The 13,617-nt window shown below is 37.8% G+C and overlaps 1 protein-coding gene across 7 annotated transcripts in view; it reads right to left on the reverse strand.

The window, feature by feature from the left end:
- Nucleotides 1–13,617, reverse strand: part of LOC106083804 (band 4.1-like protein 5) — a 36,914-nt gene that overhangs the window by 7,985 nt on the left and 15,312 nt on the right. For 6 of the 7 annotated variants that reach the window (XM_059362166.1, XM_059362165.1, XM_059362169.1 and 3 more), the window contains 3 exons: nt 12,669–12,812; nt 12,322–12,441; nt 12,073–12,224 (listed from right to left, as the gene is read on the reverse strand). In XM_059362166.1, the coding sequence (XP_059218149.1) occupies nt 12,073–12,224; nt 12,322–12,441; nt 12,669–12,812 (416 nt within the window). The remainder of the gene's footprint in view (nt 1–12,072; nt 12,225–12,321; nt 12,442–12,668; nt 12,813–13,617) is intronic. The other variant, XM_059362168.1, reaches the window with a different exon arrangement.

Raw genomic sequence — 13,617 nt, forward strand, 5'->3', positions numbered from 1 at the left:
TTTCGAGAACATCAGAAACATTCTTCAGGAAATTCATTGCGCTCGCGGAAAAAATCAGTGGTTTATAATAGGTTAGAACTATGGGCTTAACCCGGGCGCGTCCACAGGTTGCGGATAGTGGGATGCTTCGTATATGGAGTAGGTGAAATTGCAGTCGCGGACAATCAGCGATATCGAGTGGAGAGTCTCAGTGAGAGGCCGTGCGGCATCGACACTTGCTTAAATGCTGAGTGTCTATGATACTCGATATCACAAGGCGAGTTATTGCGCCCTTAAATAACCAATTGCCACAACTTCCCTGCGGGGCTCGGTCCTATGGACCGGAACGAGCTTGCTGACCTATAGAGCTTAACGAGAATCGCCACCTCCACCTAAAAAAAATGTGGGAGTGTACGGGAATCTTGGCCACATGATACAATTATCCTCTAATGACTCTGAAAATAAGCTCAGAGTCGTGTATGACGGCTCCTTTAAGGACACAGAAGTTCATTTATTAAACAGAAAGATGCATATTGGTTCACCGATACAACGTAATCTTTTTGCAGTCTGCTTAAGATTTCGGTTCCATCGATTTGTTTTTACCGGATATAGTAAAAATATTCCGAAAAATTTGGGTTACAGAAGGACATCGCTATTTCCTGAGGATTCTGCGGCGAGAAGATTCAACGGAGCAGATACGGCATTTTTAACTGTGCACCGTTAAAAACACCGTAGCTATGGTACGGCATGATCACCTTTTTTGGCTGCCCGAATTCTGCATCAGTTTGCTAAAGACTACAAGGATACACATCTGAACGCATCGACTTTCTTATGGAAGATTTCTACGTCGACGACCTACTCACTGGCGCATCATCAGAAGCTACGCTGCCAGAATATCGAGATGAACTAGTGGATTTATTCTCGAAATGCGGTTTGAAGCTAATCAAATGGATCTCCAACTTATTATAAATTACAGAACAAGAAAATCATAGCAACACAGATTTTTTAAAACACTATTTGGATTGTAGAAAGGTTTTTGGAATTCATTGGAACTCGAAAGACTGTATACTCTATAAGGTTTAACTGGAAAGGTCCAATTGGCCATATTTAAAATCCTTTTTCAAGAATTATGGTTTCAGAATTTGGGATGGGTTGATGTCTTGCCTGATCGATTGGCTGAAGTATGGCGCACAAGTATCGAAATGATCTCTTAAATCTTGCCATTTTCGAAATGGTACGATTTATTGTGAACGGAAATGAAATAGAGATACATGGATTCTGCGACGCATCTATTAAGGCGTATGCAGCAGCGATCGTTTCCGTTTCATTGATGATGAAGGTAATATTCACATATCAGTTGTGGCTTCGAAGTCGCGCGTCGCTCCCTTGAAGCAGCTCTCATTGCCCAGACTGGAGTTGTGTGGGGCGCTGCTATTGACACGTTTGATGAAGATGTTTTTTCAAGTACGAATCTTTGCTTGGTGTGATTCCACTGCAGACATTTATCGCTAACAGGACATCGGAGATTTTGGATACGTTAAGGAGGAAGATTTGGCATCATGTTCGCTCGAAGGAAAAAACAACGGACTGCGTGTGGCGGGGAATTATGGCTGAACAGTTGTTGAAATTCGACTTTTGGTTGAAAGTACCCACATGGGTAAGAGAACCTTTAGAACTGCAAGGACATAACCCTAAGATCTGCGTTTCAGATAATGAACAAATTGGACTTGAGCTGAAACCTGAGCAGACAAAGTATTGTTCCCACCTAGTTGAGGTCTTTAATAATATGTTAGATACCAAAGTATACCCGGATATTTTAAAAATAATATAAAGTTATCCCAATCCCAAAAGGAAAGAGTTCCAATGATATATCAAACTTTCGTCCAATATCAGTACAGCCTGTAGTTAATAAAATTTCTGAAAGAATTATGGAACGTCAAATATCTGCTTTTTTGAAATGTTTACATCCTATTTACGTAATAAATGGCAGTTTGTGCAAGTTGAAGGCGAGAGAAGTGAATTGGCTCTAGTGAAACATGGCGTACCTCAAGGTAGTGTCATAGGTCCCTTAATAATCCTAACATATATAAATTACCTTAATAACTTATATATATAACCTGGCACGCTGTTTTTGTACGCTGACGACTTATGCTTGATTTACCCATGTAAATTCAAAGCTTCTGTAAAGTGTTATATAGAACGTGATGTTGCATTAATTTTTGAATGTATGCGTATTAACAGACGTTTCTAAACCGACCAAAATTATGGTACGCTGTTTCTGTACGCTGACGACTTATGCTTAATTAACCCATATAAATTTAAAGCTTCTGTAAAGTGTTATATAGAACGTGATGTTGCATTAATTTTTGAATGTATGCGTATTAACAGACGTTTCTAAACCGACCAAAAACGAAATTAATGCGGTTTCGGCCTCAACGTATTTTTGAATCAGATTTTACCATTCAAATCGACGGTCAGGAGTTGCTACAGGTCAATTCAGTTAAGTATTAGATATTTATTTGCAATCAAACCTTGCTTGGGATGAACATTTTAAACATTTACAATCAAAAAATATCATCTGCAATCGATATATTATATTGTATAAATAAAAATATGCTTTTTACCACAAAACAAAGCTGCTCTTTTATCAGGGTTTGGTTCACAGTCAACTTAATTATTTGTCAATTATATACGCATACAAGCAAACTACACAATTAAGACCTTTGAAGAGACTTCAGAATAAATCTTTGAAGTACATAGCAAATGTACAATTGAGTTATCCGACATATTCGTTATTTTGTAATATTTTTCCAAACGTATTACAGCTTCAAACAAATTTATACGTTTTTAAATGCGTTAGAATTATTGGTCAGCACACAATTACGTTTAGAATAAAACAGAATTCGTTTAATACAAGGAACAATCAGCACTTACGAGTAGCATTATGTTGCACCGAAACAACAAATCAACGTATAAATTCAATAATTTGCCACAGCAAATAAAATCTTGTAACAGTCTTTCCATTTTTAAGAAATTAAAAATAGAGAATATTTTAACAAACCATTTTCTATGATAAATTGCTCCTGGTACATGTTGAATCACTTTCTACATATATTTATATATTTTATTTTCATTATATTAGTTAAGCCAACTTGCCTCTACAATGCCTACCAGCGCTGAGACACTAACTTATTTCTGAAATTAATGTATACAATGAATTAATAAAAAAAAATGCATTAATGAGTCAATGCATTAAGGGTGTGCATGGTCACCGTGCCAACAATAGACAATGTCCAGAAATCCAACAACGTAAAGAAGTGCTAAAATGTAAAAATAAAAACAATTGCTCTTTCAAAGAAGCCATAAAAAATATACCCAAATCGAAAACACCAATGTAATAGCGTAAAAAAGGCTGAAAACCGTGAAACATATGAACAACAAGATACAGCCGGCCGTTAACGGTAGCAATAACTCCCCTCAAAACCCAAACCAAGAAAACACTCAAAATAAAGAAAACAGAGATAATGTTGAAGAAAAATCACACACTTATCCTATGTCTACTACCACAACAAACACAGAAGAGAATAATAACAACAACTTTGAAACAGAAAAACTCCTATCCAAATTTCATATAAAAATTGTTGACTTAAACTCTAAAAGAAACAACAATACAACACAAAGTATCGAAAATACACACATGCATCAACAATTCATCCAACAATTCCATGACACCCGGCTGTACGCCCCGGATTGACCCGATGGAACCCTCATCGACAAGGGCTGCCGCCTCAGTGTACGTGTTCGTCTTTTTTCGCCTTGGGAAAGGCACATCCCGAAGTGCCTTCTCCGCACACTTCTGGTCCGTGCCGAGATTGAAAAGAACCCCGGACCCTGGTTCTGTTCGGTTTGCCAGAACCGCCTCCATCATCGGTCGGTGTCGTTGAGGTGTAACCGGTGCATGGAGTGGGTACATTTCTAATCTTGCTCTGGCCTCACTTCACTACGGGAATATAGTCATACTGGATATGTAGCAAGGTGCTGTGCGAACATAGCCAGCAGTGGGTCACAAGCGTCGTCGTCGCCTTCTGCGTCCAACGGCAGCATCCCAGCCCAAAAATTGCCAGGCAAGCGCCGGGAAATGTATCATTTTTGCAACTAAACTGCAACGGACAACGTGACAAGATCGATGAGATTGAGGATTTTCTGAGTCGGAAAGATATATTGGTCGCATCGATCCAGGAGACAAAGCTGACCAACACCTGCAGCTTGCACAGTTGTCACGAATACAATGTGCTACGTAAGGATCGCTCAAGGAATGGAGGTGGGGGATTGGCCTTCGTGATACACCACTCCGTGCAAAATAGACGCGAGGGGTGCGCCTGCGCCTGGCGCTAGTGACCCTACATGGAATGCATGAGGATAGCAGTCAGGTCTGGTACTGCCGAGATAGAGCTACACAACGTACCGCCGGTTGGTAACTGTGTCCGGATCAATGGTCAAGCTTACAATCCCGACATAAGTGGGTTACTATCTGGCCATAATCGTCTGGTTCTGGGGGACTTTAATGCGCATCACACTTCATGACATTCTCCCCTAGGTAACGATCAGCGTTGCATAGCTTTGGCAGAGAAGATTAAAGGCTCCACGTTTTGCACGTTGAATGAGGATGGATTACGAGGGGGTGCAGCAGCTCTCCAGACATTTCCATTGCATCCCCTGATCTCCTGAGTGCCGTATCCTGACAAGCCGTCATATCATTGGGGTCAGACCACCTCCCCATAATTCTCACCATCGACCGACCACCCAACTTCATAACGTCTGAGCGCCGGACGTTTATCAATCATAAGAAGGCCGATTGGGCTGGCTTCAGAGAGTATACCAATCGTCGCTTCAGTGAACTCCCACCCCCCTCGGATGTGCTAGTTGACGAGAGGAAATTCCGAGACATCATTAACGCAGCAGCCGCTCGCTTTATACCAGCCGGTCGAATACCCCAAGTGCGGCCCACTTTCCCGGCGCAGGCAACGGTACTCGTAGACGAGCGTGACGGGATTCGTTATATGGACCCCACTAACCCTAGAATCAGCGAGCACTTGGAGCAATATAACTTAGGCACTGGTTTAGGAAAGCTATGGTCTACTGTTAAGTCACTCTCGAATCCCAGTAGACAGGGTGACAGGACCTCAGTCGCTTTTGGCGAAATAACCGTGACTGACCCGAAGAGATGCCCCAGGTTGTTCAACCGTCAATTTATTGTGCATCCCGAGAGTGACAGGGCAAGGAGGAAAGCCATTCGCCGTATTCGTGGTCTCCGCGCCGATGAACAGCCATCACAATTTATCGTGGGCGAAGTTACGAATGTCATCCGTGGCGCCAAATCATCCAAGGCGTTGGGTCCCGACGGAATCTCTACATTGATGTTGAAGAATCTGGATTCACCTGAAGTTGAGTATTTTACTACTATCCTCAACCTGTCTTTGAACACTCTAAGAGTTCCCGATGTCTGGAAAATGGGCAGAGTGATCCCGCTACTGAAGACTGGAAAGGACCCGAGTTTTAGGGAGTCGTATAAACCGATCTCCCCTCCTCCCAAGCCTCGTACGAGAATTTCCATTCGCCGAGTATCAACATGGATTTCGAAGACTGGTCCTCAAGTCACCTGCAGCCGGCACTTGGGTTGCAGACAAAGAAACCTTGTTGACCACGTACAAAGCAATTGGCCGGTCTGTGGTAAGTTATGCAGCGCCAGTGTGGTCTCGTCAACTTTGTGACACGTAGTGGAATAATATTCAGATCTGTCAAAATGCCGCCCTCCGAACTGCGTCGGCCTGTCTCCTCAGTTCTTATGTGGACCACCTCCATCAGGAGACAAAGATCCTACCAGTGCGAAGACATAACTACATGCAATACCTTTTGGGCTGCTGTGGCAGAGACCATCCAAATAATTATCTTGTGGATAGATATCCACCGCCCAGAAGCCTTAAGGTAGATCTAAATGATCTAGAGCGTGAGCTTCAGCGCTACAAGAGAGAACCTCTAGATCAAGCGGTCTAAACAACATTCATGGAGATACTGTAGCAGATGCGGTAAATGGCTACCGGTGAATGTCGTCCTTGGGGAACGACTGCCTCCCATTTCACCTGAAGAAATTGACCTCCCCCGTCAAACCAGAGTAGTTCTGGTTCTAACTGCCCAGCCAGATCCACTCTACCCAGACCCAGATCCCTGTGGACGCACTCCATCTTAGTCGCAGAGTTCCTGGGCTTTGACACGCAACATAATCAAGCAGACGAAAGATAGACCACAACAAACTGTACAACAACAATTCATCCAAATATATCCCATTACATCCAGAAGATTCGTTATTGATGACGATCCACGGATGGCAGATAATTGATATTTAAATATAAATGTATCTTCCTACCAAACCTATTTATGCCAAGCTTTGATGTCATCCAGTGGAACATTAAAGGTTTGTTTAATAACTACACAGATCTTCAACTATTAACAAAGCATCATTCACCTTCCTTCATATCTTTGCAAGAAACACACATACCTTTCAACCAACAACTTATTCCACAAGTTCCATACACAAGTTTTTCTCCAACAACCCGTTGAACATTAGTGCTAAGGCGGTATTGCCGTCGAAATTGTACCATAATTTCTATTTACATTGAAGTTTTTGACTGCAATGATGTGATTGCTCTTTATGAATATGTCCACACCCTTGTAATACTATTGTATTGGAGACGTCAATTCATGGAACACATTATGGGGTTTAAGCTAAACAAACCAGCACCAACACATCTATCCACATTCAGTACGCTATCTTATATGGATATTTCGTGCTGTTCACCCAAAATACTAACCAATGTATCTTGTCTCACATTATATGATGACCTTTACAGTTGTGACCACTTTCCAATAATTACTAAACTCACCACCGATGATTTCCAGCAGCCATTTAAATGTATTTCAAAATTCGAATATAGTAAAGCTAACTGAAAAACTTTTAAAACTCAAACTGATTTAGAACGTCGAGACAAACATTTTTAAAGGAATCCAAATAAAATGAATGCTGCTCTTATTAAGACCATACGAAAAGATGCTAATAATTGTATACCACAGTGTAGTAGATTTGAAAACAAAAACGCGAAAATTGCGTGTTTCTATGTAGGAACAGCCCTCTGTCTACAATTTGGTCTAAGGTCAATCGACCTTTTGGAAAAAAACAAAAGTTCTTTCTTAGCAACTATTGAAACCAACTCAGGAACTCTAACAAATCCTACTGACATCGCAAATTATTTCGGTAGAAAATGGTTTAATGATGCTCTTGATGAAAATTTTTCTCTTGAGTTTCAGTCCGCTAAGTCTTCGATTTCCATATTCTACAGTAATGGCGCATCCAACAAATCAGCTTCCTTCATTGAAATGGATATACCTAATCCTGAATTATTTTCAGCTTTAAGAAACGTAAAGGGAAACACGCCTGGTCATGACAGTATTTTATACGTCATAATATAAAATATGTACAGACCAAGTCTTAACAAACTACTAGCTTAATATAACATAATGTTCAACACTGGTCATATCTCTCATTCATGGAAACCGGAAATTATAGACTTAACCTATGTTTTGGATACCTGGTCACGTTGGGCTGCAAGGCAATGTTCTTGTTGGCTCTGCGACACAGAAACCATGTTCATCCCCACTCCTAACTGACTCATTGATTGAAATCGAAGACATTAAAAAATATATAATAGCAGATCACCATCAGAAGTCTCAACAAAGCCGAATGAATTATCACCATCCACATTATAAACAAACCTCTTTATCTAATAAATGTTAAAAAGAAGATAATTCTAGTTTTTTTTCTAATTAAAAATTTAACTAAAAATGTTTTCAATTAAATTTAATTGAAAAAACTGTTTTTAATTAAAAATTCAATAATTTTTTTAATGGAAACTGAACTTTTTTCAATTACGATCGTGATTGAAATTTTTGTCATTTTCAATTAAAAACTTAATTGATTCAATCATTTTTTAATTGAACCTGAACTTTTCACTTCAACTACGATTGAAATTTCTAAATTTTCAATGAAAAAATTAACTGATTCAATATTTTTTATTTAAATCTTAAACATTTTTATACAATTGAAAACTAAATTTTTTTTTCAATGAAACAATAACGACCAAGACCACTAACTTTTTTCTTTTTGTCACTCAATTCGTTCACCTATTCATTGAAAAAGGTGATTTTACAGACGGAAAACAACTCTTTTCATTGAATCGGCGAACAAATCGAGTGAAAAAACGTGGTCTAGGCAGAAATTTTTTTCAATAATATTTTGATTAAATCGGAAAGTTTTCTAGACCCGACAGCACTGTTAAGACTGTCCATTTTTAAAAAAGCCTAGTCGCTCAAATAGGAGATAAAACTCCCCAAACAGTTTTTCGACGACCATTATTTTAAGTTTTTAGACGCATTTCTAAACTTATTAATGGTCAACATATGCATATTAATGACATAACGGCTTCTTTAGCATCGATCTAATTATAACTTATTCTAGATAAATGTTTTTCTGTTGGGTTCACTTCCCCAATGCATGTAATTCATAAAGTTACTGCCTCGTTTTTCATTTTTGGAAATTTCCCTGGAGGTGTTTGTTTCTAAGGATTGATCATGGATCCAAACATAAACTTCGAATTCGTGTTTCCGGAGTTTTACATATGTGAACCATGTTGCATCGAAATCGAGGGTGCGCCCTATACAGCTCGCTTTTCGCAAAAATTTAAATATAAAATTTTAATTTTTTCAATTAAATTTTGTATTGATCCAAATTAAAAATTAATTGGATATTTCGAAAATTGAATCAATTAAAAATTTAATTGAAAATTTGAAAAAATTTAATCATTTGTAATGGGATGAATTAAAAATTAATTGGAAATTTCAAAAATGTTCAATCAAATTTTTAATTGAATATGCACTTATTTTAATTGAAAAATTGTTCAATCACCTTTTTTCAAAAACTGTGATTGATAATATCATTTTTGTGATTGCAGCTATTTCAATTAAAAAATTAATTGGATCAATTAATTTCGTGATTGAAACTGTTTTTTTTTTTTGTGCACGTTTGGGACATACTAGCATCACTCATCAACATCTATTAAACAGAAACGACACAAATACATGCCAAAATTGCAGAAACATAATTTCGTTGCCAGCAACGACTTTTGCAGAAGCTGTGAGTACATCGAAGACGAAGAGACTACAGAACACCTTCTGTGTGTGTGTCCCGCACTAGCAGTCAGAAGAAGTTCCACTTTAGGTTCTCATTTCTTTGAGAACCTATCTGATTTAGCGGATGTGAACATTCGCAAGTTATTGGGCTTTTTAAAGCGATCTGGATGGTTCAACGGTAGGAAATAGAAGGCATCTCCCTTCTTCTGTTCCTGCGGTATCACAATGGACGAAAATGTCTAAGTGATTTTGATGACAGACTGCCACTTAAACCTAACCTATTTCTGTAAAACACCTTCTCGAATCATGCAGCTTTTTATCACCGCAATATAAGATGCTGCTGCGCAATAAAGGAGTGGATATTCAAAAAACCCCTCGCGAAGAAAACATTAACATAGTATTTGAAAATATATCCCAAATTAATGCAATTATATAAGTAAATATACGATTACGGTAAGTCTATTAGCTGAAATATGCGATTACGCTAAGTCTATTAGCTGATGGCCATAGCAGCCAATGCTACGGTTTTTTTGAATACTTTACTATATCATACTATAAACAAGTAAAAGCGTGCTAAGTTCGACCGGGCCGAATTTTGGGAACCCGCCACCATGGACTCTGCTAAAAATTTATACAAAATAAATTTAGTTGAAGAGCATAATTTGATTCTACATACCAAACTTCTGTCAACCAGCAAAAATTAAAGTTTCTAGGAACTGAACAAGGGTGATGACTAGGTACAGTTATTGGAAATCATAACCGAACACTACATGCGAAATTTCAGCCAAATCGAAAAAAAATTGAGGCTTGTAACGGCTCTAGAAGTCAAATCGGGAGATTGGTTTATACGGGAGCTGTATCGATTATAGACCGATTTTGGCCGCACTAAGCACAGTGGTTGGAAGTCATAACAAAACACTACATGCAAAATTTCAGCCAAATCGGAAAAAAATTGGGGATTGTAAGAAGTGAAGAAGTCAAATCGGGAGATCGATTTTTATAGGAGCTACATCAGGTTGTAGACCGATTTGGACAGTACTAGTCACAGTTGTTGAAAGTCATAACAGACCAAAATTTCAAAATTGCAATTCCCACAAAAATTGCGGCTTGTAAGGGGTCAAGAAGACAAATCGAGAGACCGGTTTATACGGGAGCTATATCAGGTTATAGACCGATTTGGACCAACAGACAGAAAACCGCATGCAAACTTTCAGCCAAATCCGACAAAACTTGCAGCTTGTAAGGGCTCAAGAAATCAAATCTGGAGATCGGTTTATATGAGAGCTATATCAGGTAATAAACCGATTCGGACCGTACCTGGCACGATTGTTGGAAGTCTTAACAGAACACTACGTGCAACATTTCAGCCAAAAATTGCGGCTAACAGGGGCTCAAGAAGTCAAATTGGGAGATCGGTTTATATGGGAGCTATATCTAAATTTCAACCGATATGGCCCTTTTGCAATGCCCAACGACCTACATCAATCAAGCGGTTAGCTTTACGCGTTCGACCGCTAACGTGATTTCGACAGACGGACGGACGGACATGGCTAGATCGACTCAGAACGTCGAGACGACCAAGAATATATATACTTTATGGAGTCTAAGACGAATATTTCGAGGTGTTACAAACGGAATGACTAGATTCGTATACCCCCATCTTATGATGGTGAGTACAACAAATGCACGGATTTTGGTCGAAAAAACAAACATTTTTTGTCCTGAGAGACAAGATTTCAATAAAATTATTTAAAAGCTAAATTTTAATGAAATTTTATCCTTTAGAAAAATCTAAAGCATAACATTTTAATGAAATTTATCCCGAAAACAAAAATGCAAAAAAGTTTTTATTAAACAAAATTTTAATGCAATTTTTCTTAAGAAATTTTCAACGAAATCTTTTTAATAAAAATGTTCCTAACACTAAATTCATTTCAGTTCCTTTTTTTAAGACAATATTAAAAAAAAATCAAAGACAAATTTTTTCTTAAATGTTTTAAAAATTAAATTTCAATGAGAATTTTTTCTAAAGATAAAATTTGAATGCAAAATTCCAATTATAAATTAAATTTTTTCTTAAGACAAAAATTTAATGAAGTTTTTACTTAAAACAAAACTCCATTTCATTTTATTCAGATGGTGCAACTTAAAGCCATGACATTGAAATTTTTCCTTAGACAAAATTTTAATGAATTTTATTTTTAAGACAACATTTTTAATAAAACTTGTTAAATTACAATGACATTTTTGTGAAAAATAATTATTGAAAGTGTCTAAAAAGCCTCCTCATCAACAAATATATTTTCTCTAAAAACAATATTTCAATAAAAGTTTCTCTAAGAAATATTTTCCTGAAATTGTGACTGTTTTATTTTTTAATTTTGATGTTTCTTAATTTAAGCACGGGGTCTTTCTGCTTTTCTATTTAACTTATTAATCAATAGTTTGCATTTTAAGTGGAATGGATTTTCAAGGTATAATATATCCAAATGAGAAAAAAACGCGATTATCGTATAGATAGATAATGTGAACAAAGACCACTAGCTTGAATCAAAAAACAGCAAAACTTAGTGCAACAAACAGTGTAATAGACTACAGATATTATTTTTTATCCCAAAAAAATTTAAATTGCTCGACTACGCAGACCTGATTATGACAAGGCGAGTTATTGGCGCCTTTAAATAACCAACGGTCATCACGTTCCCGGATCGAGCTTGCTCACCTTGACACGCTTGACGGAGACCACTACCTCCACATTCAAATGTTTCTGTGGCCACATTTGAATGTGGAGGTAGCAACAACCATTTGGATTGGCTTCGATTGGAATACTAGTACAGTATATATTTTACTCACCTTTTAAAATGTTACATTTGATATGCCCCGGCGGCAGGGCTCCGGCTCCCACGTTAGCTAGCTTTACTTGATTGTTCGGTTTCTCCGAATTGGATAGACGCTTCAAGGTCTCCGTATTATGGTCCATGTCGTATGTTTTGTTAATCGTAACCCTGAAAGGACAAATGAGGTACAATTTGCGGTAAATTGTTGTTCGCAAAATGTGGCAATATCAACATTAATAAGGTAATGTCAATTCCATTACTCTACCTGATACTGTTAGCATCGTTAATAGCTTCGGTAGCTAACACTGATGGGGATGGGTCTTTAACTATAGATTTTAGCAATGAATCTAGCTCCTTGTCTTTATCCGACAAGCCACTCTTAATGCTGCACAGATACAAAACAAAAGAACAACAAACAAAATGAAAAATGAGCACAAAAACACACAAACAAAATAGTACATTAGTGTACAAAATAGTGTACAACATGTGATAAAAATAAGAAAAAATAAAATAGTTACAACAAATGCTATTTTAATACGTTGTTTGAATGTAATTTGATTTGTATTTATCTTCGAGATTGGTCTCGCTGCTGTTGCTGAGTTTTCAACATACCTAAGGCCAGAATGTATTGATGCTTTTCCAAACGAACCATTGTGTGAAATACTTGAACGGAATGGATTTGTTTCCTCGAAGTTTTTGATGTTATTTGGGGAGTATGGAGCGATGTTATTAGTACCAGCACTTTCGGAATCCAATCTACAAAAAGAAGTTTCAATAAAAATATTAAATGAAATGAAAAGTAAGAAATGATAAAGTCGAGGTTTGATCAAAATAAAGATCTCACTAATAATACTGAATCGTATAGAACAAACATCTTATAAAAAATTTAGTTAAGCTCGGGCTATCCCTGCAAAATAATAGGAAATTTATTCTAAAAAAAAACAGCATTATATGTACCGCCAAAGCAGTAACATATGCTACCGTGTCTGCATGAATGTTGTCTAAGTCCGCTTAATATTCCGCTTAATCTAGAGGTTCTCTCTTGAAGCGCTGAACCTCACGCTGGACCTGTAGATCTACCTTCTGGGCGGTGGATACCTACCCACAAGATGATGATTTGAATTGTCTCTGCGATAACGGCCCAGAAGGTATTGCTTTGACAGCATGTAGTTAGGATATTTGTCTCATGATGGAGGTGGTCAGCGGGAGAACTGAGAGACCAAGGGTTCTTTGTTGTTGTTGTAACCCCATTTGTATGTTGAGGTGGCAATCCTTGTCATGCTCCTGTAGATGAGCAAGCTCGTTCCGGTCCAAATGGTTGCGATTGGTTATTTAAAGGCGCCAATAACCCGCCTTGTCATATCGGGCATCATAAGCATTCAGTATTTGTGCAAGAGCCGGTGCCAGCCGGCCTCTCACTGAGACTCCTTGCTCGATGTGTACAATACACCATAGAAAAGCGTTTCTAGACAATAGAGGCTTGCATATTCTTGTAACCATAAAAAAATATCTTTATTTTATCTCACATATAAACACAATAATATACATTTTTTATTTGTAA

The sequence above is a fragment of the Stomoxys calcitrans genome, chromosome 2 (genome assembly GCF_963082655.1).
Source record: "Stomoxys calcitrans chromosome 2, idStoCalc2.1, whole genome shotgun sequence".
In the NCBI taxonomy this organism is placed as follows: Eukaryota; Metazoa; Arthropoda; class Insecta; order Diptera; family Muscidae; genus Stomoxys; species Stomoxys calcitrans.